The sequence below is a fragment of the Rousettus aegyptiacus genome, unplaced genomic scaffold (assembly GCF_014176215.1).
Source record: "Rousettus aegyptiacus isolate mRouAeg1 unplaced genomic scaffold, mRouAeg1.p scaffold_m13_p_2, whole genome shotgun sequence".
NCBI lineage: Eukaryota > Metazoa > Chordata > Mammalia > Chiroptera > Pteropodidae > Rousettus > Rousettus aegyptiacus.
Window position 1 is genome coordinate 125,676,270 of NW_023416295.1, and position 25,138 is coordinate 125,701,407.

The 25,138-nt window shown below is 47.7% G+C and overlaps 2 protein-coding genes across 6 annotated transcripts; both read left to right on the forward strand.

Annotated features, from left to right (window-relative positions):
* The first annotated feature begins 3,178 nt into the window (after nt 1-3,178).
* Nucleotides 3,179-10,013, forward strand: TAC3 (tachykinin precursor 3). Of its 3 annotated transcripts, XM_016165692.2 has the most exons (9): nt 3,179-3,329; nt 3,888-4,000; nt 5,303-5,350; nt 6,460-6,556; nt 6,751-6,780; nt 7,258-7,311; nt 7,693-7,767; nt 7,846-7,920; nt 9,788-10,013. In XM_016165692.2, the coding sequence occupies exons 2-7, from the start codon at nt 3,893-3,895 to the stop codon at nt 7,764-7,766; spliced, it is 411 nt and encodes a 136-aa protein (XP_016021178.1). In that variant the 5' UTR covers nt 3,179-3,329; nt 3,888-3,892; the 3' UTR covers nt 7,767; nt 7,846-7,920; nt 9,788-10,013. The 3 variants fall into 3 exon arrangements, with proteins under 3 accessions (XP_016021178.1, XP_016021177.1, XP_016021179.1); XM_016165691.2 differs by lacking the exon at nt 7,846-7,920; XM_016165693.2 differs by lacking the exons at nt 5,303-5,350; nt 7,846-7,920.
* A 5,454-nt stretch (nt 10,014-15,467) lies between these two features.
* ZBTB39 (zinc finger and BTB domain containing 39) lies at nt 15,468-23,242 on the forward strand. Of its 3 annotated transcripts, none has more exons than XM_016165817.2 (2): nt 15,468-15,575; nt 17,086-23,242. In XM_016165817.2, exon 2 carries the CDS (start codon nt 17,130-17,132, stop codon nt 19,263-19,265), a length of 2,136 nt encoding a protein of 711 aa, XP_016021303.1. In that variant the 5' UTR covers nt 15,468-15,575; nt 17,086-17,129; the 3' UTR covers nt 19,266-23,242. The 3 variants fall into 3 exon arrangements, with proteins under 3 accessions (XP_016021303.1, XP_036092846.1, XP_016021304.1); XM_036236953.1 differs by lacking the exon at nt 15,468-15,575 and adding an exon at nt 15,694-16,119; XM_016165818.2 differs by lacking the exon at nt 15,468-15,575 and adding an exon at nt 15,694-15,990.
* Nucleotides 23,243-25,138: the final 1,896 nt, after the last annotated feature.

Sequence of the window (25,138 nt, forward strand, 5' to 3'; positions counted from 1 at the left end):
TGTTTTTCCTTTCTGGGGGCTGAAGGTACTGTCAACTCTCAAGGCTAGGCATGCTGGGAGGAGGGAAGGGCCAAGGTCCCTGCTCTCCCTCCTACCCTCCCCCTATCAGTCACGTAGACGGATGCTGCTTTGAATAAGGGTGAGGGTTCCTCTCTTTCTTTACTCTCCATCTCTCCCTTCTTCCTCTTTCCTGTCTCTGCCTCTCTTCTCTTCTGGAGCCCAGGACTATGTGTTTTCCTCCCCCTGAATCCTACAGGGACTCAGTTTCCCTACCTGTGTTATAAGGCTTGAATCGGCTCTGTAGCGATGGGAGAAACTGAAATTCTGTTGCCCACCTCCCAACCTCACTCGGTCTAGCATTCTCAAAGTTGTTTCAGCCTCTGAGGTACAGCGGCCATCCTGGGGGTCACCTAACCCCCAAGAGAATGCAGCGCTGATTTTTCTCAAAAAAGTACTTTTTATTGTAAGAACTCTCAACTTTTTTCTTCAAAACACTCTGAGTGTTACTTGATCCTGTTCTTTTCCAATTTGCAAATCTAAAGACCCTTGAATAAAACTTTGTCGTTTAATTCTAGGGACACCTCCTGTTCATTTTTGTTTGGTGAATACCTCCAAAGCCTCCTTCCTTCATCTCTTCTCTGACTTAGTTTAGCATCAGCTCTTTTAAGTCTTTGCTAATCCCAGAGATCAAGGGGCGATCAGTTCTCCCTGCCATTCCCTTGCTCCCTCCCATCCTTGACTCCTGCCATACTCTGTGAGATGCTACATCATCAAAGGACATTATTCATGGTGGACCTTTGCTAAAGCCTTGCTTCCCTGGTGCCAGGGCCTGGTGGCAGGAATAGATGGATTGGTGAGGGGAGGGAGGCTGACACAGAGAGGGGACCCAGGAGGCTTTAGTTTCAGCCTTCAGTCTTCCTCCTGTACCCCAACTCCCTTCAGCCTGCCTAGCTTGGACCTTCTCCAGGTTGGTGGGGGGAGGAGGGGAGGAAGTGGGAGATGGCTAGGCCCAATTAGAACAACACCTGATCTTCTCAAAGACATGAACCAGTCATGCCATGTACCCATAAACAGCCTCCCACTTCTACCCCTCATCCCACCAAAGGTTCCCAACCCTGGGTGCTGGACCCTATAATTAGGTGGTTAATGAGAAGCTTTTGATGAGGCCTCATTAGCCTTTCACATCATAAAGGGGCCTAGAGACTGAGCTGCTGCCCTCATTCAGGGGTGAGCTTGGGACTGTGTGCAGCTAGAGTGGCTTCTTTCAGTATGGCCCAAGTCCCAGGGTGGGGGGGGGCGGTGTTGGGAGTGTGGAGTGGGGAGACAAACATTTCAAGACCCTAGCAGCACTTGAGAGGCTCTATGGAGGACCCACGTTGTGGGTTGCAGTGTGAGAAGCTGGGCTCAGGCTTCCTTTCTGTTTTATAGATAAGTTTTTTGAGCACCTATTTATATGCCAAACACTGTAGAGCTAGGGATCCAATAGCAAGATGACAAAAGTCCTTGGTTCTGTGATGCTGACATTCTGGTGGGGAGAAGAGGGTAGACAGACTTAAAGTAAGTTCGTGAAGAAAAGAAATAGGTGGGGGATATGGAGTATGGAGTAGCAGTAATTTTAAATAGGTTATAGATTGATTGGGGAAGGTGTTGGTGAGCAGGAAGCTTTGTAGTAAATACACAGCAGAGCTATGGTTTTCTCCCCAGTCTCGAGATGTAGAAGAGTGCGGGTTACAAATCTCCAGGTCTCCTGTATGGGTGGCCCGCCACTTCCTCTGCAAAACTCATACCAGTGCAATAGAATGAAGCAGAGGTTCAGAGTGAGAAAACCCGAATCTGAGGCTGTTGTCCCATAGCTGTATGTCCTGAAGCATGTGACTGAGTTTTTCGAGCCTCATTTTCCTCATCTGAAAAATGGGACTATTTCCTACACACATGTGGCGATGATGAAAATCAAATGGATTGCTCTGTGCCAACCTTGCAAATGTTCAAATCCTACACCCATTATAAATGCTGGGAGTGATGAATTGCTCTGAAACAGCCTTCTCTTTGCCACTTTCCTCATCTCTTTTAGCAGCATCTTTTTGGGTCTCCTCTTTCATCCTGGTTGTAACTCTGACTCTCCCCAGGGGCTCTACCTTAGGTGTAAAATGAGCAGCATAAACCCCCTCTACAGTGTGGGGAGTGAACAAGAAGCTTGAAAGGTGAGGGGAGAAGGTGCCCAATCTGCAGGGAGACAGATGAAAGGGGGAAAAATGCAACTGTGATGGAAAAAGCAATTAAGAAATTGATGCTGGGGTTGGGGGCAAGGGTAGGGAAACAGCTCAGCTGTAGTGTTCTGTTCCTCCTTCCAAGATTATGTCAGGAGAGCTAGAAGTTAGAACTCTAGAAGGATGCAACTAAGTCACGCTGATTCAGGAGTCAAGAAGAGGTGGGATGGAGAAGCTGAGGGGAGGGGCATTGGCACGGAGGAGGTGGTGAAGAAAGCCAGACCCTAAAGACCTCTGCATTCAATGGGGTGGGGCGGGGGAGGGGGGGGAGAAGTACTGAATCTCAGTTGGTTTGAGGACAAAGGTGATGGATCCACTTTAAACGAGAGGAGGCCAGAGGGTGAAATGAGGACTGGAGGGGATGCCAGGATTACTTCTCCATCCTCAAGGTCCTGAGCCTTGCTATTCTGTTGTCCTAGTGGTGGGCGGGCCAAGAAGCACTAGCCTGAAATTGTTCTAGTTGGGCAAGCCTAGTCTGAGGGTTTAAAGGCAAGGAGCTGGTGGGCGAACAAGGGGAGAAAGAGGCCCAAAGACTACACATATTGAGCTGGACCTAGCATGGAAATTTTATGACAAACCATACACAAATCATTCCTTAATGTGCCCAGCTCAGGGGCTGTCAAAAAGTGGACTGCTGGATAACTCCAGCCTGCTGCTGGTTTTGTGGGGTGTGTGCGCACGCGCACGTGTGTGTGTGTGTGTGTGTGTGTGTGTGTGTGTGTATCTGGGTGGGTGTGTGTCTGTGTGTGTGTGTGGCTGCAGCCTATACCCTCCTTCCCACCAGCCTCCCCCTCCCTTCCAGCCACCCTGGGATTGGTGATTCTCAGCCCCTCCCCCGGCTCCCCCAGACCCTCCCAGAGCCTTTATCAGGCAGCTGGGCCGAGATCCTGCCACATTCCCAGATCCCCTTTACTCTGTTTCTCTCTTTACAGCAGCACCTGCAGCACCAGCAGCACCAGCAGCACCAGCAGCACCAGCTTTTGTGGGGAGCAGGGCAGTCCTCTCAGCCAGCTTCCTGATCCTGCTAGACCATCCAGCTCTAGGCTCAAAGCTGCTCCACAGGTAGGCGAGAATGGGTGAATGTTGGAAGGACTGGAGCTGGTACCAAAGAAGAGGGGCCAGAGTCAGGAGAAATAAAGGAGGTGGCAGCCTTTGACTGGGGAGCAGGGAAGTGAGCAGAGAGCAGAAAGAAAGGGATTGAGAGCCAGTAATGTTTGGAGCCTTTGGGTGCAGAACGATTGTTCCATACTAGAAAGTTTTTGCCGAAGTCTTGGGGTTACTTAGTGCTGGAGAATAGCATACAGGATCCCTCCTCAAGCCGACTTAGAAAATAGACCCATGCGTGTCCTGTAAATCTATCATCTTCCTTCAGAACCTAGAGTTCTCAGCATTACTGCACCATTGCTCATCGCCAGGTGCACATCCTGGAAAAATATTTAATGGAGGAGCAGAGAAGCCAAGCTCAAGGAATATCCCCCTTTCTCAGAAATACTCGCCAGAGCTTGGATGGGGGCACTGAGGACTGGTGAATCAGGGCTACTGGTTATGAATGTTTCCTGTGTTTGCCCCTGCACTGTGTCCTCCTCCCTGCCTTTCCTTTCTGTCCCTTTGCCCTCCTAGGCACCATGCGGAGTGCCCTGCTGTTAGCGGCCATCCTGGTCCTCAGCCTGGCTCGAGGGGCTGTCTGCAAGAAGTCACAGGAGCAGATGGTGCCTGAGGGGAGCCACAAGGAGGTAAGGTGCTCCTCCAGCTGGACCTATACTCTGGCAAAGTACAGGGCAATGTCATGGGAGCAATGCTCCCGAAAGCTGTAGGAAGGAAGGTGGAGCAGGCGGATTGGGAGTTACCTGGGTTATCCATCAGAGGGCTGGGTTTCCCTGTCTCTATAGTCAACTCATGTTTTCACTGTCTCGGGGCATGTCTGTAAATGTCTCCATCCCTCTGCATGGGTCTGACACCTTGTATGTATGAGGTGCCCTATCAATATGATTGACCGGTGACTTGGTGACTAGATGGTACCGTGAGGGGTAGGCCAGGGTAGTCTAAGGTTCTCTACGGTCCACTCAGGTTTTGTCCCTTTGCGGGGGCGGGGAGAGGAGCAGATTCTGTCTATTCCCTGGATGGCACGAAACAGAATTTTTCTCCCAAATAGTCATTCGTATGCCATTTTACCTATTCATTATATGTATTATTGTTTTCAAAATTCAAATAAATTCTCTTATTCCCTACTCATCTACTCCCTGGTAACCTCAGGTGCTCCTAAGATCCCAACCCTTTCCTCTCCATTCCCTTGATCCCCTCTAGTCACTGCTTAGTCAGAATAGGAAGGAGAAAAAAAAAAAAAAGAACACAAAACGGGTTGGGCCCTGATTTTCAAAGTTCCTCTAAGGAAAAGAATAGGACTTGTCAGGGTAGGGCTTCAGGAGGAGAGCAAGGAGGAAGTCTTTCTAAGGTTTTGAAATGATAGCAATTACATTGGTAGAATGCTTTTAAGATGATTATAGGTGGAACTTATTACAAATTCAGTGAGTGAAGTCAAATGTCCTCTCTAGCTCAAATCTGTTTAGCATCTCATTACAGGAGGTGGGCAGAGCATTTGAACAATTTGGGGAACGTGGCTGCCTGGGAAGCTATGCACTGGGCAAAGAGAGAGATCGCCAGCCTTCCTCTAGCTGGTGAGGTGTCCCAGGGCACAATAGGCTGGCAGCCTTGCAGGTGGCAGCAGTTGTACCACATCCCAAAGACAAGAGCCAGTTGACAAAACACACAGGGAGTGCCAAATATGGGCTGGACGCTGTGTTCAGAGCCCAAAGTTCCAGCTCAAGATAGAATTTCTGGGTATATTTGCTTTGAGACCTTGCCCCTCTTGGTCAATGAAAGAGAGAGATTGCTATCCCACCCCTTCTCCTCGAAGGTCTGTGAAGGTGAGGGAAATTGGAGCGAGAAGAAGGTAAGATACATGAGTGCCTAGGCAACTGGGTTGGTCTGTGTGGGTGTGGATCCTGTGTCAATGTGCTTCTGTGTGTGCTTGGCAGCCCAGGGATGTGTGGACTCTGGAGAGAGAGGCACCTCTGAGATTCAAGGTGAGAATCTCCAAACATGATCATTGTCATTGTCCCTCCCTGGCTGCAATGAACTGGGCGTGTGGTGTGTGGTATGTGGTATGTACCCGCCAACCATCCTGCTGTGCCCAAGTTGCTAAAAAGATCTCTAAGACAATTAAGAGCCCTGATTGGCAGCAACTCCAGAACCTAGGGTTTAGTCGTCTAAACCCTAGGTTCTGGAGAAAAGGTATCACTCTGAGCTTGCTGCCTTCCTGAAAATCTAAATCCAGGGTAGAAAGGGGGAGAGGGAGAGAAAACTAGAGGCAGAAACCCATAGAGAAGAAAAGAGTGAGAGGCAGTGGTAAACACAGGGAGAGAAACATCCAGAGACACAGCACAGAGTGGGGGATCTTGGGGTTGCAGATGTGCCCCAGCTGCCTACTCCCCCCGTCCCCATGACCGAATCCTGTCTGCAACTCAGTCATGGAGCACAGACCAAAGGAAACTTGCCCTGTCTGATGAGGCTCTCTTGTGAGTGGGGAATTCATGGCTCACTCCGTGGGGCAACCACATCCTTGGGCGAACTAGCTCCTCGCATGCCAGGGAGCAAAGAACAGATGGCCCTGCTCACTGAGAGGTGGTAGGAGCTGGGAGAGGACCTCAAGGGACAGGGCTCAGAGGGGACCTTGAGCTTGGATGGCTTGGCCAACTGTCCCAGTTTTGCCAAAACCATCTCAGCCTGAGCACTGAAAGTCCCATATCCCATAAAGGCCCTTAGTCCTGAGCAAAGGGACAGCTGGTCAGCCTGCAGGGATGCCCAATGTATTTCCCTTACCAGGGCTTCTCAAACCTTGCTGTGCATGTGAGTCACCTGAGGTCCTGGTTAAAATGCAGATTTTGTCTCAGTAGGTCTGAGGTAGGACTGAAATTATGCATTTCTAACAAGCTCCTGGTGGTGATGCCCCTGGCCCACGGACCACACTTTGAGAGCCCACTTCTCTCCCATTGTAAATCAGAGGAGACCCTGGAAGAGATCAGCATCAGGTCCAGCTGTGATAGACTCAGGAAGAGACTGTTTATTGCGGGAAAAGAGAGAGTGGATCAGGTGTGAGCCTCTTGCCTCAGCCCTCTTTGTTTTCCTCCCTTAGAAGCTCCCGGATATCAACCAGTTGCTCAAGACACTCTCTGGCAGTGGCTCAGTCTCTGTGGATGAATTGCTCAGAACTCTGGGCAAAGCTAGCAAGGGTAGGAAGCAGCCCTGGGAGAGGGGCATGTGGGGATAGGATTGTGAAGATTAAATAGGCCTGGGAGACCCCTTCGGGTGGGAAGAAGACTGGAGGTGGCCTAGTAAGTAATTGAAGGTTGTGATTGGAACCACCCCCTATTCGTCACTTTCCAAATTCCACTTTCCAGTTACACACTTGTTCTTGGTTTCACAGAGCCCAAGACATTGTCACTCTTCCAGAAACGTGAGTAGCCTCATCTCCCTCCCTATCTGAGCTGACCACTTGCCCAGAGCTCTGTGGGTATGGAGCTCACGGACTGTTTTGGCAGGCCCAATCTCAGGTGGTGCAAACAATATGCAATGGTTCAGCTAGCCTTTCCTGAATGTGAGAGGCCCCTGGGAACTAAGAAGTGTGTGAGGGGTATGGTGGATTCTCCCTCTGCTGGCTGATCATTGGAAACCAAGAGGATGTCTTGATGGCTGTGAAGAGTCTAAGCCAGTCAGTCACCTGCTGGGGCAGAGAATTCTTGAGATGTGAAGGAGGGAGAGGTGGTCAGAGAGTGTGAGTTTAGGGGTAGCCTGCGAACTGTGAGGAGTCAAGCTGTGGAGAGAGAAAAAATCAGAGAGCAGAAATTCAATCTCAGAAGACTTGATACGTGTCTGGGGAAACATATCAGCCTTTCATCGTCGCTGTGGACAATGTTGTCCTTTTTTCCTGCAGGCGATATGCATGACTTCTTTGTGGGACTTATGGGCAAGAGGAACATCCATTCAGGTAGGAGTGTGTGGAGTACAGTAGAAGGGTTTAGAGGACTGGCCAAGATATGTGGAAATCAAATGCCTTATATTTGTCCTTAGAGGGAGTGACAGGACTTTTCTTAACTGTAGTGAGGGTTCCTTGGTCTCTTTCACCCAACCAGCTCAGAGTCACAGTGCAGCCCTCCTCGGGAGCAGAGTGGGGAGACCTTTGTAAGATAGTCCCACTGCAGCTGGGGAAGGAAAGTGGTCAGGGAGGCTCTTCCTCTTCCCCATTTCCCAAACCAAGCATGCCTCTTCTTCCCAACTCTGTCTCCCAATGCTGCCTTTCATTGCTGGGTCAGGGTGAAGGTCACATTCAGAAAAATCTCTCCTAATTACACTGCTTACTTCACCCCAGACACTCCTATTGCTGTGAACCAAGAGAACGTCCGCAGCTTTGGCAGCCTCAAGTATCCTCCCAATGTGGAATGAGGTAAGGATTGTTGGTAAGGGAGAGGAGGGGGGACTATGTGTGTAGGTTGCTAGAAAAGCATTTTCTCTGATGCTACAGGCATTGAATGGTCATAAATTTGCCCTAAAATATGCTACCAGCGCCCAGCACTCTCAAACACACCAGCGCTTAGAGGTACGTGCTAGTCTGTGCGCGTGCGCACACACACCCGCACACACACCCCTTTTTCATGTCTTTCCTCTGGGGCTTCTCTGATGGGCAACTTCTGTTGGTTGGAATCTGTTCTCTCCTGATCTGTGCAAAAGATGGAGAGATCATCATCTAATAATTACAGGTACCACATACAATTCACAGGTGAAGCATTTTGCCTTCTAGTCAGGCTGAACTGTTCAGATCATTCAGAATCTCTGGTTACTGGGTCCAGTGTGTAGTTCTACACAAAGGTGATTTAGAAAGAAATGCAAGGAACTCTTAACTCTAATGGGGATTGTCTTAGTCGCTTCGTGTAGCATAGTAAGTAAGAGCATGGCTGTTTGCATCCTGGATCTGCTACTCACTAGCTATGTCCCTTGACCAAGTTACATAACCCCCTGTCCCTCCATTTTCCTATCTGAAAAATGCGGATGATAATAGTACCTTGCAGGGCTGTGGTTTTGAGGATTGAGTACAGGTTAAGTGTTCAGAACAGTGCTGGGCACGCTATGCCGTGTTGGCTTTATGATTGCTGTGGCCTGGGGTGGGGTGTAGGAGTTGTCCTAGTGTTTCCCCTGGCTGGCTCGGGTCTGTCTGCCAAGGGTGGTCTGGGCTGGACTCTGGGCCTGAGTGGGCTGAGTGTGCAAGTGTGAGAGTCCCCCAGGAAGTGACTAGTCAAAACACGGAAACTTCCTCCTTGGCACTATCTTCCCACACATGACAATAGAAGCTCAGCTGATGGCTTTCTTTGCACTCATTACCAAATAAAGAAGAGGTGGGGGGAGAGAAGGAGAGGGATTGAGATGCCTCAGTTATCACAGAGAGACTGTTGCCCCTTTCCCTGTGTCCCTGTTACACTCATTGGTCTCAAGGGAGACCCAAGGAGCAGGAGCTGGCTCTCAATCTAACTGCCTGTGCATGACTCCCTGGGCCCAGAGATGAGGTCTGGCCCCCCATTCAGTGTTGGGTGAGAGGGCGCAAAGAGCTGTAATAACCATAACTCGCTGATTACACAGTACTTACCGTATCATTTTGCTCTCATTAGATGGTTATTTCAGTCCTGCCGACCGCCAGATAATTATACGGGCAGCTATATCTGGATGACATACTCTCCCCCAGTGTTATGCATGGGCCATAAAGATAATTACAGTGCAATTTTCCCATAGTATTTTATACAAATAACAGAAACAAGTGCATTGTGGAAATCTACTTTTACTGCTTGCTGGTGAATCTAGGTCTTTCAGAGGGACTAGGCCCATAATTGCAGCCTTCATAATCTCACCACTGGAGCATTCTCAACCTGTTAGATGCCAGGAAGAATAGGACATCGGGTCCCTGGCGGCTGGCATTTAAAGGAGATTAGATAAGATGAATCAACAAAGATTATTGTATCATTGTATTTCATTCTGGGAAACTGCTGAAAACGGAAGTGGTCCCTCGGCCTGTCCTTGCTTTGGGAGGTTTCTGGAAAGAGGAGAAGGGACTGGGTGAGATTAGAGGAGCATTAGCACCACGGCATCTTGGATGGGGCTGTGTGTATGCCTGGCTCATGGGGATGCTAGGATGATATGAAATTTGTTGCTACATCTTTTGCATAGGCCCCCCAGACCACGCACACAGGTGTTTATAAGTAGCAGGTGTTTTATAAGTAGCATGAGAAATACAGAACTGGGAAGGTACAGCTAGAGGAGTTCGGTCCTCTAGTTCAAGGGCTAAGGGACAGCATAAGACTTCTGTTCTCTCCTTCTCCCTTACAGATGCCTTTCCCCTTCTCTCCCTGCTTTCCCAGTGGGTGGTTGGTGGGAGTTTTACAGGACAGAAGATATGATTTTATTTTTTTGGTCCTCAGAACTTCACTTCTGGACTCCTGGCCTGCATCGCGAAGACACCATGTCACCCTCCCTGAGTCCCCAGGTGCATGCACTTCTATTTCCCTTTCTCTTCCCTGCTTTGTAACACTCTTGTGCTTTGACTCCTTCTCCATCCCTCTACCCCATGCTGATATAGAAACTGCACAGTGAGCACTCCCAATCCCAGCCCACATTGACTACAGAGTCCCCTGGCCTCTTCAACAATAAAGGATTTTTACATATGATCTATAGTGATGTATTTGTTTAGCTGGTGGGTGGGTGGTTTTTTCTCTTCCTTGACTCTTCCAGCTATACCATACATACATATATACATATGATATGCACACGAATATCATATATAAATGGAAGTATCTTTATTTTGTATACATTAATATTCCCAGCAGCACCTTAACTCAGTGGTTTATACAATTAGCATCAGAAAGTTTATTTAGTGATTAAAAAATAAATGAATTTGGAAGATGGTTTCTAGCGCTCAAAGAATTTCACAGATTAGCTTCAGATAAAGGAAAAACAGATACTGTGAAGGGCTTGTCTGTATTTGTAGAATGAGCATGGGAGACATTAACCCCTGAATCTGACTCCACTTACAAAAGGGAAATGGGGATTAAGGCTGTGCAAAGACTCAGCCACAGAGGAGGATGCATCTCTAGTACTGTCTCATTATTCTGTCCCCAGATGTCTAGCATGGGTCCTACCACAGTCCATGGGGGTGAGATGGTGACTTGTACACAGTGTTTACAGTCTAGCAGGGCCATGGACAAGAAAACAATTCTAGATGCCTGCCAGGATGGGGCATGAGCAGGGAAGTTACTGCAGCGGCTGAGAAAGAAAAGAGCAGATATTTTCAGTGTTAATTGTCCACCTTAGGTATTATAAAGGGAAAACATTTATTTCAGACTCTTCTAATTCCCTGTAATGTTGGCCTAGTACTCCGCAGTATATGTAAGGCACTTAAATGAGAAGTGTGTGGGTGTCTTTTATTAATCTGGTGTGCCAACTATCACAGCCCACTGATCCCAAGGGGGTGTTCTGTACCCTAATGGAACAGCCTGAGAAATCCTCAGATTCTCTGTCTTAGCCTAGTGCAGGGGCCTTGGCCAAGCCCCTGAACTTCCCTGAAACAAGCCAACGTTCAGCTCTCCCAGGGAAGTGTAAAGACAGGGCCATGGAGTCCGAGGCCATTTCCTGCAGTGCCCTCACCCCAGTGAAAGTCCTTTCCTCTCAGAACCTGACTGGGGAAACTTTGGACTCATAGCAGTATGGTGGGGCAAAGGAAGAAGGAGAGCTCACTTCAGTATTCCTAGTGTCAGATTTATTGCTAGAGGTCAAAGAATGCCCTCATCCCAGATCCTCAAGACTTTCTCTGGTGAGTCATCTTGTTGGCTTTTCAAAATTATTTATCTAGAGTGTTTAAAAGTGGTATAGCTTTTGCAGAGTCTGGGGAATTTATTTTGGTCATGAAAGCTTCAAGAGGTGGTTCTGCTCAGACTTGGGACTGGTTGTGCGCTGTGATGACACAAGTGCCTTGCTAAGTAGGAGCATAAATGCAGAAAGGTTGCCCTCTGGTGGAAATAAAAAAAACTGCAGGATTCCAGGAAAAATGAAAACACATTTTAAATCTGATTCCTGTTTATAAAATGGAATGGGTAGATTACATCAACTAAAAAGTGTTTGTACAGCAAAGGAAACCATCAACTAAACAAAAAGATAACCAACTGTTTGGGAGAAGATATTCACTGATGATACATCTGATAAGGAGTTAATATCCAAAATTTATAAAGAACTTATACAACTCAACAACAACAAAAAACAAACGATCCAATTAAAAAATGGGCAGAAGACCTGAACAGATATTTTTCCAAAGAGGAAATACATTTGGCTAATAGATATATGAAAAGATGCTCAAGGTCACTAATCATCAGAGAAGTGCAAATTAAAACCACAATGAGATATCACCTCACACCTGTCAGAATGGCTATCATCAATAAATCAAAAAACAACAAGTGTTGGCGAGGATGCCGAGAGAAGGGAACCCTCAAATATTGTTGGTGGGATTGCAAATTGGTATAGCTCCTATAGAAAACAGTATGGAGTTTTCTCAAAAAATTAAAAATGGATATACCTTTTGATCCAGCAATTGTACTTCTAGGTATTTATCCAAAGAAAACCAAAACAATAATTCATAAAGATCTATGCGCCCCCAATATTCATGACAGCACAATTTACAATAGGCAAGATACGAAAGTAACCTAAATGCCCATCAACAGATGATTGGATAAAGAAATTATGGTTCATATATGTATATATATGATGGAATATTACTCGGCCATTAAAAAAATGAAATCCTACCTTTTGCAATGACATGGATAGACCTAGAGGTTCTTATGCTGAGTGAAATAAGTCAGACAGAGAAAGAGAAATACCATATGATTTCACTTATATGCGGAACCTAAGGAACAAAAAGAGCCAACTAATCAATAATCGACCCACGAATATAGTGGACAATTTGATGACGGATAGAAGAGTGGGGTATTGGGTGGCTGGGAAGATGGTGTAAAGGGTTAAAGAAGTACAAATTAGTAGTTGATATTTGGTCACAGGGATGGGGTGCACGGCATAGGGAATGTAGTTAGCATTAATATGATGGCTAAGTGGAGGACCGGGAGAGGGAGAGTGCAGAGGAGGGGATCATTTTATGAACTATATAGATGTCTAACCAATGCGCTGTATACTTGAAACTAATTTAATTAAAGAAAATTTTAAAAATGGGTGGGTGAAGGAATTCTGGCCCTCCTCTTCTTGTAAAAATGTTGATGCCTGAGGATACCTGGTCAACAAGCCCTTGACTGAGTTCATGGCCCTTCGCCATTTAGTTTTGTGTATGTGTGTTATTGTGATTGCATAATGACTTATTTAAAACGGATTTCAGTATTAAAGGTTCTGGACCCAAAACATCCATATCCAAAGTGTGTGGATGGGGAGGTTTCCCCACACCAACAAGCAGTACTCTGACACTGTATACCCAGAGATAGTATCAGATTCCATGGGATGAGGTCTTATTCCAAGAACGCCCCCCAACTTCAGATGCCAATCCAGGCCCACAATCCAGCTTGTTTTCCGTGCTTCTGACTGACTGGCTACAGATTGAAGGTTCTTGTGACCTGTTTCCTGGGTTCAATTCATTTGCTAGAGCGGCTCACAGAACTCAGAAAACCCATTTACTCACTAGATAACCTGTTTATTATAAAAGGATATAATTCAGGAATAGCCAGACAGAAGAGATGCATAGGGCAAGACATGGGCAAAGGGGCATGGAGCTTCTATGCCCTCTCTGAGGGCACAACTCTCCTCTCTTGGAATCTTCGAGTGTTCACCAACCTGGTTGCTCTCTGAACTTTCAGTTTTTATGAAGTCTTCATTACAGAGGCATCGAGGAATAGAGTGGAGAAATAAAATAGAGTCATTGTAGTCAAACTGCTAAATTACTAAGGTAGGCTGAAGCATTAAGAAACGATTATACTCTTATTTTTAACTAGCCTAGGCACTTAAACTTTTGAACTTTCCTGTCCTGCCTCAATGCCTGAATATACACCAAACCTCTAGATAATCCTCTGATTACCCCTTGAAGGACTAAGGATAGAATGTTTATGTAACCAGACCACCTGATGTCCATTATCCAGACCACAGGTCATCTAGAGGATTACCATGTTGGACCAGTCCAGAGGCTAAGAATACCAAACTGATTCTTCTCAAGAATGTCCTTTTTACTATAAAAAATCCTTAGCTTTTCTTTCTTCTTCAGAACACTCTAGGTATTGCCTAGTTGTGTTACTGGTTTGTAAACCCTAAGACCCTTGAATAAATCTTTATCATTTATTTCTAGCCAAAGCCTACAGAATCTTCCCAAGTTCACTTGATACCATGATTGAGTAAGTCATTGACCACCGGTGATTTATTCTACCTCCAGGCCTGTCTCTCTCCTCCCTGGAGGTGAGGGGTTTGGGATCACTGAAATAAAGTGAATATTGCAATAAAGTCAGTCACAGTTTTTTGGTTTCCCAGTGCCTATAAAAGTTATGTTTACACTATATTGTAGTCTATTAAATGTACAATAGCACTATTTTGAAAAAAACAATGTACATACCTTAATTTAAAAGTGCTTTATTGCTTAGAAAATGCTGTTCATCATCTGAGCCTGTTGGAAGAATGGCACTGATAGACTTGCTTGATGCAAGGTTGCCACTATTAAAAAACAAAATTCAACCAAGTAAATATAAAGATCAAATTGGCTTTCTTCACCAATTCATGAATCGGCAGCCAATCCCACATAGCAAATAGAAAGGAGCTCTGAAGGGCTGTAGGAGAGGAAAGGCTTTAAAGTCAGAACGGGAGTGGGACAAAAAAGTTATTTTACAGAGTGGACTGTTCCAGGCAAGGTCACCTTCCTCTGTGGGCCCACGGGTTCAATCAGGCAGATTACCTCACCACTGCTGACCAGGAAATTCCAGACTAATTGGTTAAGATTACATTCCTGAGAGAGGCTGAAATGGCAGTTACTTTAGGTATTAAGTCTCAGTTTGGTAATGTGGGCATGGCACAAGTGACTCCATTTTGGGCCTCTGGCCTCTTTTTTAACAGGTGGTTAATAAGATGGTTGGTTAGAAAGATCAAACAGGCCCAAGACTCTTGTAAGTCTTATAGCCTAATGTCTTAAAGTCATGCTGGAGGTGTTTGTAGTCTATTGGTTGTATGATATTCCAACTCAGGGCCACTTCGCTACCTTATCCAGCTGTAGGGGTTGGGCCTGCCATTGAAACATTTATCAGTCTCCAGCTGACCCTTTCAGAGAGACCTAAGTGAGACTGCCTGCCTCCAAACAACAAGATCAGGTCATATGGTTGATTTTGCACCTCCTTGCTTGTAAATATGACGTTTGGCAGCATTTTGTATTATGCTTGCTTTCAGTATAATCTACCGAGCTAGTGAGGTTGTGGAAAAGGGGACACACGGTCTCCCAAATTCATCAAAATAACTGATGATTTCTGAACAGCCAAACTGGCTTAGATCAGTTGGCATCATCCTGTGTGTCCCCATCTTCCCATTCATCTATCCAGGAATTATGGAATTCTACCATCTGTCTGTCCGCTTGTACCTGGCTGCCTTCTATCACCGGGCAGTGGCAGAAGGGTCCAAGAGCTTGAGGGGTTCCTATATATTGAGAAGGGAGAGACCTAGAACAGGGGACGAAATGAGAGCTTAGAGTTGAGATAAGCTTTTTCACTTCTCCAGGAACCAGGGCAGCCAGGAGGTAGCCCTCCATCTGGTGGATCAGCGCTTCAGAAACGCCAAAACTAAGGGGGCTGGAAACGCCCCAGGGCTGCGAAGGGGGTGGAGGCAGGTCCGGGGCGGGGGTCCCGGGCCGAGCCGGGGCTGGGCGGGCGGCTGGAGGGCGGCGGGAGGCTGGGTGGCTGCGCATCCCGCCCTCCTCCCTCCTCCCTCCGAGCCCCGCCGTGGGGGGTCGCTGCCTCCTCCGGGGCGGCGGGGGGAGCGGCGGCCGAGCGGCGGGGGGCGCTGCCTCCTCCGGGACGGCGGGGGGCGCTGCGGGCCGGGCGGCGGGGGCGGCCCGGGCCGGCGCGGCGAGCGGCGCGGCGGATGGAGAGTCTGGCCGCGGCCGGCGGCGCCGCCTCCTCGTCGGGCCGGGCACGGCGGGCCGGGGCCTTTGTGTGAGGCGGCGGCGGCGATGGTGCTCGGGCCCCGCGGAGCCGGGTAAGCGCGGCCGGGCAGAGCGCTGCTCCTGGCCGAGGCCCGACCCCGTCCCGTCCTTTCGCTCTCGCTGGGTTCCTTCCTGCCCGCTCCTCCCCGCGCCCGGACCCTTCCTCCCCGGCCGCGCGCCGGCCCCGGCCCGCCGCCCATCCCTCGCCTCCCGGCCGACCCTGCATCCCGCCGCGCCCCCGCCCGCAGTCGCCGGGGAATCGCCGCTCTTTGGGGAGGGACGATGTGCTCGGTGCCCCCAGATGGAGTGCCCCAGTCCCATCCAACGCCCTTTCTCTCGAATTCGACCCTCCAGAGGGGAGACTGCGGCGCCACAGGATTGTTGGGGTGCCTTCTTGGAAGTTCCAAATCTGTCCCCTTCGGATCCCCCACTCAGGCTTGCCAGTGCCCCGACCTGCTCACCATTGATGTATGGCTACCAGGGCCCGGGAGATGCTTGGCTGGTACCTGAACAATGCTTAGAAGCTTCCTGAGCCCCAGAAAAAGTTGGGAATTAGTAGAATGTGGTGAGGTGGAGAAGGGGGCTGTGTCGCGCAGGGTGAGTCGTGAGACAGAAAGAGAATGCACCTAGCCCATCTTCCTTAGGCGGGCAGGATTCTGAAAGCGGAAAAGTGGTATTGAGCAAGCATTTCGGGAGTCTTAGCTATATAATTAGATGCCTTCTTATGACATCAAGTAAATCTGTTAGTTTTTGTCAGTATAAGCAGGATGGTAAAAAGAAATAAAGCATATTTAAGTAATATTAACTTTCACGATTGTATTCTACTTTGCTTTACTCCTTTGGGTTCTAAAGTGTTTTAACTTCATCCACAGCATACAGAGAATGTGGTAGAGTAGTATCTGAATGGCTCTGGGTTGCAGAGAGAGGAGAACAGGCAGGTAGCACAAGTAGGGAGATCTGAGAACTAAAGAATGAGTAAGATTTATTTAGGGACTGAAAAGACACAGCAATGCTAGAAAACTAGAAGGTAGAGCATCCTTACCTTTTCCTCAGCAGCTAATGGAGATTTGCTAATTATGTTCAAGTACATATATGGCATTTGGCATTGTGAAGGAGGAGAATATATTCAACGAGATAAGAAAGCTTGAAACCAGGTGGAAATTGGGAAATTAATATGAGAAGGATTTCAGTCAGTCGCTCTGGAAATGAAGTATAAGACTGTGTCTGAGAGCACACCTCTGGCTTGGCGCTAAGACACTAGCTTCTGTCCAACCAGGCCTACAACCTCTCTTACTGACTCTTAAAGACCAAGCTATCGGATTTTTTTCCGTACTTTTGGATTTTGTTGTAACTCTGTATTTGGGTATGTGCAAGGAGAGAGGTCATTGTTCCATCATTTTTGCTGGCCTTGCCCCTAGCAGAATGGAACAGTTCTCCATATCTAGTCACTCCTGCCCCCACCTGGGACTCAGAAACACTCAGACTGGTGGTATTTCCTGTTGGAGAGTGCCTCATTTGCAGGGATGTGTTTGGCCATCTATCTTTTCCTTTTGCTGTCCACAGGTTAACTGTGCTGATAAGGAGGCAACTTCATAGGAGCTGCTAAGATGGGAATGAGGATCAAACTGCAAAGCACCAACCACCCCAACAACCTGCTGAAGGAACTCAATAAGTGCCGGCTCTCAGAGACCATGTGCGATGTCACCATTGTGGTGGGGAGCCGCTCCTTCCCGGCCCACAAAGCTGTGCTGGCCTGCGCAGCTGGCTACTTCCAGAACCTCTTTCTGAATACTGGGCTAGATGCCGCCAGGACCTATGTGGTGGACTTTATCACCCCCGCCAACTTTGAGAAGATTCTGAGCTTCGTCTACACATCAGAGCTCTTCACGGACCTGATCAATGTTGGGGTCATCTATGAGGTAGCTGAGCGTCTGGGTATGGAGGACCTCCTCCGGGCCTGTCATTCCACCTTTCCTGACCTGGAGAGCACGGCCGTGGCCAAGCCCCTGACCAACACTAGTGAGAGCCATTCCGGCACCCTGAGTTGTAGCTCAGCAGAACCTGTCCATCCCCTCGGAGAACTCCGGGGTGGTGGGGAGCACTTTGGTCCTGATAAAAACTATGTCTTTCCTAGTGATGCTGGAGGAAGCTATAAAGAGGAAGAGAGAAATATTACCAGTGACACTAACCATAGTCTGCCTCTGCCTCAGCAGTCACTGCCACCAAAGACAGAAGACCATGATACCCCTGCTCCTTTCACATCCGTACCTAATATGGTGACTCAGCCAGTCCTAGGCACTGTTAGCATGGGCATTCAAACCAGCACAAGCTCCTGTCAGCCATACAAAGTTCAGAGCAATGGAGACTTCAGTAAAAACAGCTTCTTCCCCGCTGACAGTGCAATAGACATTACCACTGGGACCAACTCCTGTCTGAGCAATAGTGACCACACCAAAGATCCGGGCTTTGGGCAGATGGATGAGCTCCAGCTGGAGGATTTGGGAGATGATGACTTGCAGTTTGAAGACCCCACTGAGGAGATAGGCACAGCTGAGGAGGTGATTGAGTTGAGTGATGACAGTGAAGATGAGCTGACTTTTGGAGAGAATGACAACCGAGAGAATAAGGCCATGCCTTGCCAGGTGTGCAAGAAAGTTCTAGAGCCCAACATTCAACTGATCCGACAGCATGCTCGGGACCATGTGGACCTGTTGACAGGCAACTGCAAGGTCTGTGAGACCCACTTCCAAGACCGAAACTCCCGTGTGACCCATGTTCTTTCCCACATTGGTATTTTCCTCTTCTCCTGTGACATGTGTGAAACTAAGTTCTTTACCCAGTGGCAGTTGACCCTCCACCGACGGGATGGAATATTTGAGAACAACATTATTGTCCACCCCAATGATCCCCTGCCTGGGAAGCTGGGTTTGTTTTCAGGGGCGGCCTTCACAGAGTTGAAATGTGCTGCCTGTGGGAAGGCATTGGCCAAAGATTTCCACGTGGTCCGGGGCCATATCCTCGACCATCTAAACTTGAAGGGCCAGGCCTGCAGTGTCTGTGACCAGCGTCACCTCAACCTCTGCAGCCTCATGTGGCACACACTCTCCCATCTTGGCATTTCAGTCTTCTCGTGTTCTGTCTGTGCGAACAGCTTTGTGGACTGGCATCTCCTAGAGAAGCACATGGCTGTGCACCAAAGCCTGGAAGACACCCTCTTCCGCTGCCACTTGTGCAGCCAGAGCTTCAAGTCGGAGGCTGCCTATCGCTACCACGTCAGCCAGCACAAATGCAATAGTGGCCTTGACCCGCGGCCTGGTTTTGGGCTACAGCACCCAGCGCTCCAGAAGCGGAAGCTGCCAGCGGAGGAGTTCCTGAGTGAGGAGCTGGCTCTGCAGGGTCAGCCGGGGAACAGCAAGTATAGCTGCAAGGTCTGTGGCAAAAGATTTGCCCACACAAGCGAGTTCAACTACCACCGGCGGATCCACACAGGCGAGAAGCCGTACCAATGTAAGGTGTGCCACAAGTTCTTTCGAGGCCGCTCAACCATCAAATGCCACCTGAAGACACACTCGGGGGCCCTCATGTACCGCTGCACAGTCTGTGGCCACTACAGCTCCACCCTTAACCTCATGAGCAAGCACGTTGGTGTACACAAAGGCAGCCTTCCACCCGACTTCACCATTGAGCAGACCTTTATGTACATTATCCATTCCAAAGAGGCGGAAAAGAACCCGGACAGCTGACTGGGTCCCAGCAGAGCCAGGGGGAGCTCCCACACAGCAGCCAGGATGTGGATTTTTTAATGGCCGTTGGTCCCTCCCCAGCCGAAGTTACAATTTTGCCTTGCTAGGAATTCTGTCTTGTGTTTAAAGAAGAAAAAAGAAGAAATAGCACACGAGCTGTTACTGTTTCTGAGAAGCAACGGCCCTATCATGTTTACCTCCTTACCTGTTCTTGCCCATGAAGGGCTGTGTTTTTGGTTCTTTTGAGGCAGGTCTTGGGATCTTGTCAGGCAGTTGATGCCAACTAGATCCTCTTCCCTAGCCTCTTGAGTTTTAGTTTACTGATAGGTTTTATGCTGCTAAGAATCCAACCAACAGCCTCACTAAATAGAGGAGGTGGAGGGAGGTTTTCACTGTGGGTATTACTGCCAGACCTCCAACTGGGACAACCAGCTATGAGAGAGATGTTGGAATGGTCATTCAGAGAGGACCAGTCAGCGGGGCAGCTCACCTCAGGTTCCAGGCCCAGCCCTCAGCAGGGAAAAGGTGTCAGGGGTGGAGGTGCCTTCTTGTTTCACGGCTGTAATCTGCTGATTGGACAGTAAAACCTTTTGGTAGTTAGATCCAAACTGGAGACTAAGCTTTTTATTTAGGTCAGAAAGCTTTGGGATGAATCCTTGCCAGCCAGAAGAGGTCCTGTAGTGCTGTCAGTAGTAACAGCCTGGCTGGACAGGAATGGAGCTTTCTTTTTTTCTCCTCGGTTCCAGAGAAACATAGTTTTATGGAGTGATGGTCCAGGATATCAGGCCTTCCCTGCGGGGCAAAGAGGACAGGGAGCCACTTTGATATAGTCATCTGTTACCGGGCCACCTCCATCGACCTTGAGTTTCCTGGTGGAGAGGTGAGGATATCTCTGACAGCAGCAGCCTTGCCTTAATTTACATGCAGTCTCCCACCTAGAAGTGTATTTGGCTTGTAGTATAGATGCGAAGACCCCATGAGGTGGTGGAGTGGTGGACTTTGTGCCCTACAGGGACCAAATAAGTGGTGGCATGTAACGAGATGTGTGTTCGTCTGTCCCAGATGAGTAACCTGTTGTTTACTTTGTGCAACTGGGCAGGAGCTTTGGCAACTCACCTTTGACCTGCTGGAATTTGTCCCAATCTGTCTTTGCATTGCTGCCAAGGGGTGCTATAGGTTGGCAGCTGGCTCAGACTCTCCCTGGGGGGCTGGGAAATGTGTCTGCTGAGCCCATGAGGCTGGTTGGCTTTGTTCTTAGTTGGCTTTTAAGGGCGTCTTGCCCAAAGAAGGCTTGAGGGAGAGGGCCCTCAATCTCTTGTACTCACTAGGTGGCACCTCAGTAACTCATACTACCTCACCTGCTCAGACAAGCTCTGGGAGTCCTTGGCCTCCGCCCTGACACTGCCCCTGGTGGGACTTAGCAGCACCCTGGGCTGTTTTACAGCAAGTGGTTTTAATTAACTCACAAAGCCTTTTTGGATGTTAATATTTATTTATTTTTATTTTTGTATACATATTACCCAGCATCTCATTTGGATAAGAGACTTCAGGAAAATGAGTTTCTCCCCAGCAAGGAGCCATATTTCAGGGGACAGTCCTGGCCAGAGATTTGGGAAATAGGCTAGAATTGGGGGAGAATGGGTCAAGCCTTTAAACAAGCAAATTCTTTTCTTTCTCTCCAGGCAGTCTCTTACAGAATAAACCCAGGGAACCCTTTCGGCAATGGATGTAATTTCTAGAAACTTGGGGCCTGTTGATTTCCTAGGCCTTTTACCCTCTTTCCATCTGTGATGGAGTAGGTTGGGGACTGAGATGAGGGGAATCAAGTCACATGAAAGACCTTTTTGCACATTTTCTCATTCTTCCTAAACTTGGAAAGCTATATTAAAACTAAGGCAAACCAAAGCTCCGTCCCTATTGGGCCTCCTGCCTTTCTCCCTAACCCTAAGCTGATAGGGCTTCCAAGTTGGCCTGCATGGCGTTCTGGTGGGGTGACCATTTCATAAGGGACGTGTACAAGTGGCCACCTTTCACCATCTAAACACAACTTGGTAAATGTTTCCTCACGACATTCTTGTCAGGGAAGCAGTGTTGAAACTTTTCATCCCTCACTGTCTTCTCCCTTACTCTCACACTGACCATTAGAAATTTAAGAAGGAAAATGTGTAAAAGGCTACCATCAAGTGTCTGCTAAGCTTTTCAAGCCTGAGTGACCCCTGCCAGACTGTTGGTGAGGACTGATTTTTGAATGGCTGGATTTGAGAGAAGTGGTACTTACTAGAACCTAACAGGTAACTGAGAACAGATCAATATGCTGGAGAAATCCTTTTTCTTAACAGAGAGCATCATGGATGCTGGGTAATCTGTATACTTAACCTGAAACTGTGAAATATTCCCTTTTTGCCAGTAAACCAAAAAGCAAACCCTTGAAACTTTGTTCCCAAAACACTAAAAAAAAACTGCACCTCTGATCCTCCTGAGGCCAAGTGGTTGATCAGGGTGGCCCAGTTGATTACAGTCAGACATGTATGTAGCAGGGTCAGTAGCTCCTGAGGCTGATTGACCAAACTGTTCCTCCATGTGTCCCCCATATTCATACCTGAACCCTCCTTCTGTGTAGAGTCATGTTTGCTGCCTTTGCTTCTAGCTCACCCTTTCCTGTACTGTTTTACTTGAAACACTATATTGTGGCAAAGGGCACTTAGGATACCTGGTGGAAAGTATTTGTTTTGAGTTTTTTATTTTTTCAACCGTATTTGGTTTGAGTTTTTTTATTTTTTCAACCTTCTCCTGATTTCATTGCACCCTCTGCCCTGGAGCCCAGTTTAGCATTGTCTCCTGCTGTATTGTTTCGAGGTTCTTTTTGACCCTTGAATTTCTTTTCTCTCTTTTCCTCCTTTTCTTGTTCTATACTCCAGACTGGCTATATAATTGGCAGAGCCCTTCGTTTAAAAATTTAAGAATTCAAGTTGGTGACTGTAGAGCATTAAACTAAGCACGAGTCTATTTCCAACCTGTTTTCTACAGGAAAAGGGTGATACTTGTAGGGCACACTGGGATAAACAGTAGAGGCTGCTTGTGGCCAGTGGAGGGAATCAGTATCCTGCTCTCCTGTGACCCACTAATGGCTCACTGATGTCACAGCACCCACTGGGAAGTTCTGCTTTACCCTCGTATTTGGTCCTAAATTTTAAGACTCCACAGAGTCTATAGATAATGGCTAGTTGGGAGGAAAGGAGATAGGGGTGGGGATGTGGCCCAGGTAACCCCTAAGAACCAGAAAATGGGAAAAAGTGCTTTTTGACTCCTTTTCTGATTTGTCAACAAGTACCCTTTTGTCTCACAGACAAGCCTTGGGTTTAGATACCTTCTCCCCAGTCAGGTTTTGCTACTGATGAATTTTCTTCCTCTCTGGCTACCTACTGTGCCCTATTTCTCCAGACTACTCAACTGTGGAAGTGAATTTAAATACCTTTATAGATGGACACTGATTTTGTTGGCATGGGAGTAGACTCTATGGAAAAATCTGTGCCCATCTGGGAGTCTCTACATGTCCTTTTTTTTAAAATCCTGAACTGAATGTAGACAGGAAGCAGGGCACACAGCATTAGTTTCAGTGTGGTTATCATTCGTAAACAACGTCAGGATGAAAATAAAACTGTTTGGATTTTAATGTTTCTTTGACACCCTTCCCTTGTCCAGTCCACCCTTCTTCCTTCCCACCTCTACTAGCTAAAGTCTCATATGAAATGGAGAAGAGTTGTTGTCGTCTAACTCCTTCCATTAAATTAATAAGTACTGACCTCCTAATATTTAAGTGTTTACTATCTATTGCTGTAAAGTTTTGTATATTTTGTAAACTTTCCCCCCCAAATAGTAGATGTCTAAAATCGTTGTACATCTGATTCTTTTATATTCCATTGTTCGGCACAAAGTGTGGTTTTTATTTAGAATAAAAAAAAGGAAATTGGATATGAGAGTTCTTTTCCTATTTACTGTGGTCATTCCTTGAGTTCAAACTATCTGGGTCATTATCAGTTCAGTAACAGTATTCTCAGTAGAATTCTTTCAGGTACCACATTTTTCTTTCCTGTAGCTAGAATTCCCCAGGGTTAACTTGTTGACCTGTTTTAATAGAAATTTAAGTCAGTGACCCAACCTTTGCAGGGAGAACATCTCTAAGGGGATCTTCTGTTGGCCCAGAGAGAGCAGTGGAATTTTGCTAATGTCTACTTGTTGGACTCAAGATTTGGCCACAAATTGTCTTTCCAGTGCCATTTAATTCATTGTGACGTGGTATGTTGGAGTGGAGAGAGGCAGATCAAATACACAGGATTCAGAGGTTTGGCATAATTTCCTCTTGAAGTTAGGGTGTCATGTGGTCCATTTGGTCTTGGAGCACATTACCCTGGGCCTGGCTGTGATCGCTGCTCAGTAAATGAGGTGAGCAGCCTTGCCTTTAGCCCAGCCAGTTCCCTCTCCTAAGGTAGTATTCGTGCTGCCAGGATGATAACTGGTTGCCCCAGTGAAATCTGTGACAACACCTTTTTGGGGAAGTGGTCTCTGAGATAACCTGGGATGTGACAGGGATGTAAAGTTGGGTTTCCTTTAGGAAACTTCTGGAGCCCAAGGCAGAGGAGGCAGTGATAGGACATCAGATATTGGCTTAGTTTTTACATGGGCACAAGGGAGGAAAGTCTAATGCATTTTTTGCATTGTTAAGTTAAGCCCTTACTGCAACCCCAGGTCACAACCTGGACTTTCCTGGTTGAAAAAGCCTTCAGCTCTGTGCCACTGAGCAGTTGTCTATAGCTTAAGACCCTTTGAGGGTTGGGCCCAGTGAGCAGGGGGAATGTAGATAAAAATTTCCCCTCATGCTCCTGAAAAACAGGTACATATGCCATTGGAGCACATGTTTAATGCACCTGGTGAGTACAGTTTCAGATTTCTAAAAGCAGTGGAGACAGCACTCCGGGACAGTGAGGAGTTATTCCAAGTTAAACATTCCAGGCACAGCACTGAGCAGGACAGAGTATCTCAGTGGTTATGTCCATAAGCCCTTAAGTCTCCATAGGCAGGATTAAGGGACCATGGACTTGGAACTGGTGGACTTGGACCTGTTCTTAGGCTTTTATTTTAGTCAGACTTCTTCATGGACATAGTCTTACTTTCCCAAGCTGAGAAATGAGCCTTCTCAGAAGACCTACTTGTTAACAAGAGAACTTCTTTTCCTATCTATAGGACAAGTGTTAATAGAAGTAAGTTGCTGGACAGATAAATAATGAAAAGACTAGACCAGGGAGAAAGAAGTGTAAAGGTGAGAACTGACAGAAGAATATCAGAACTCTGTCCTGTGACAGAATTGGAAAATTTCCACTTCGCTGTACTGTGCAGGAAACAAAGGCTGAGGACAGAGCATCTGAGGGACAGGCTGTCCAAAGTTCTGTTCCCAGAATGCATGTCCCTTGACATTTTCCTATGATCTTGAGAGAAAGGGACAGGGTGGACTTCTGATGGCATATCCTCCTAGATCTGAAATGTCCTACATCCAAAGCTGGAAGGAGATGGCCTATGAGAGGCATCGACTCTGGGACAGCTCCTCTGCTTTGCGGGGAGGGGAGCAGGATGGACAAGCGAGGGGGAGAAAACCAGCAAGGAAATGGAGAGTTTCCTGGATGGAGGAAGGGGATGGAGGACCACCCCACCAACCCAGCTGCTGGGTGTCTGCTCAGACCTTGGCGGTTCCCCCGCCCCTCCTTCCCCACTCCCTCCATTTATCACAGCGCTGAGGATGCGCTGCTAGGAAACGTCCTGCTGGGGCCTCCTGGTCCTTTGGCCTCTGGCCTCTTGTCCCCACAGCCTGCATGGTGTGC

Bases quoted from the DNA above. Each gene is read 5' to 3' on its own strand.
- TAC3 (XM_016165692.2), top strand. From the start codon at position 3,893: ATGCGGAGTGCCCTGCTGTTAGCGGCCATCCTGGTCCTCAGCCTGGCT. The intron at 4,001-5,302 runs GTAAGGTGCTCC...TGTGCTTGGCAG, and splicing joins CTGAGGGGAGCCACAAGGAG to CCCAGGGATGTGTGGACTCT. The intron at 7,312-7,692 runs GTAGGAGTGTGT...ACTTCACCCCAG, and splicing joins CAAGAGGAACATCCATTCAG to ACACTCCTATTGCTGTGAAC.
- ZBTB39 (XM_016165817.2), top strand. From the start codon at position 17,130: ATGGGAATGAGGATCAAACTGCAAAGCACCAACCACCCCAACAACCTG.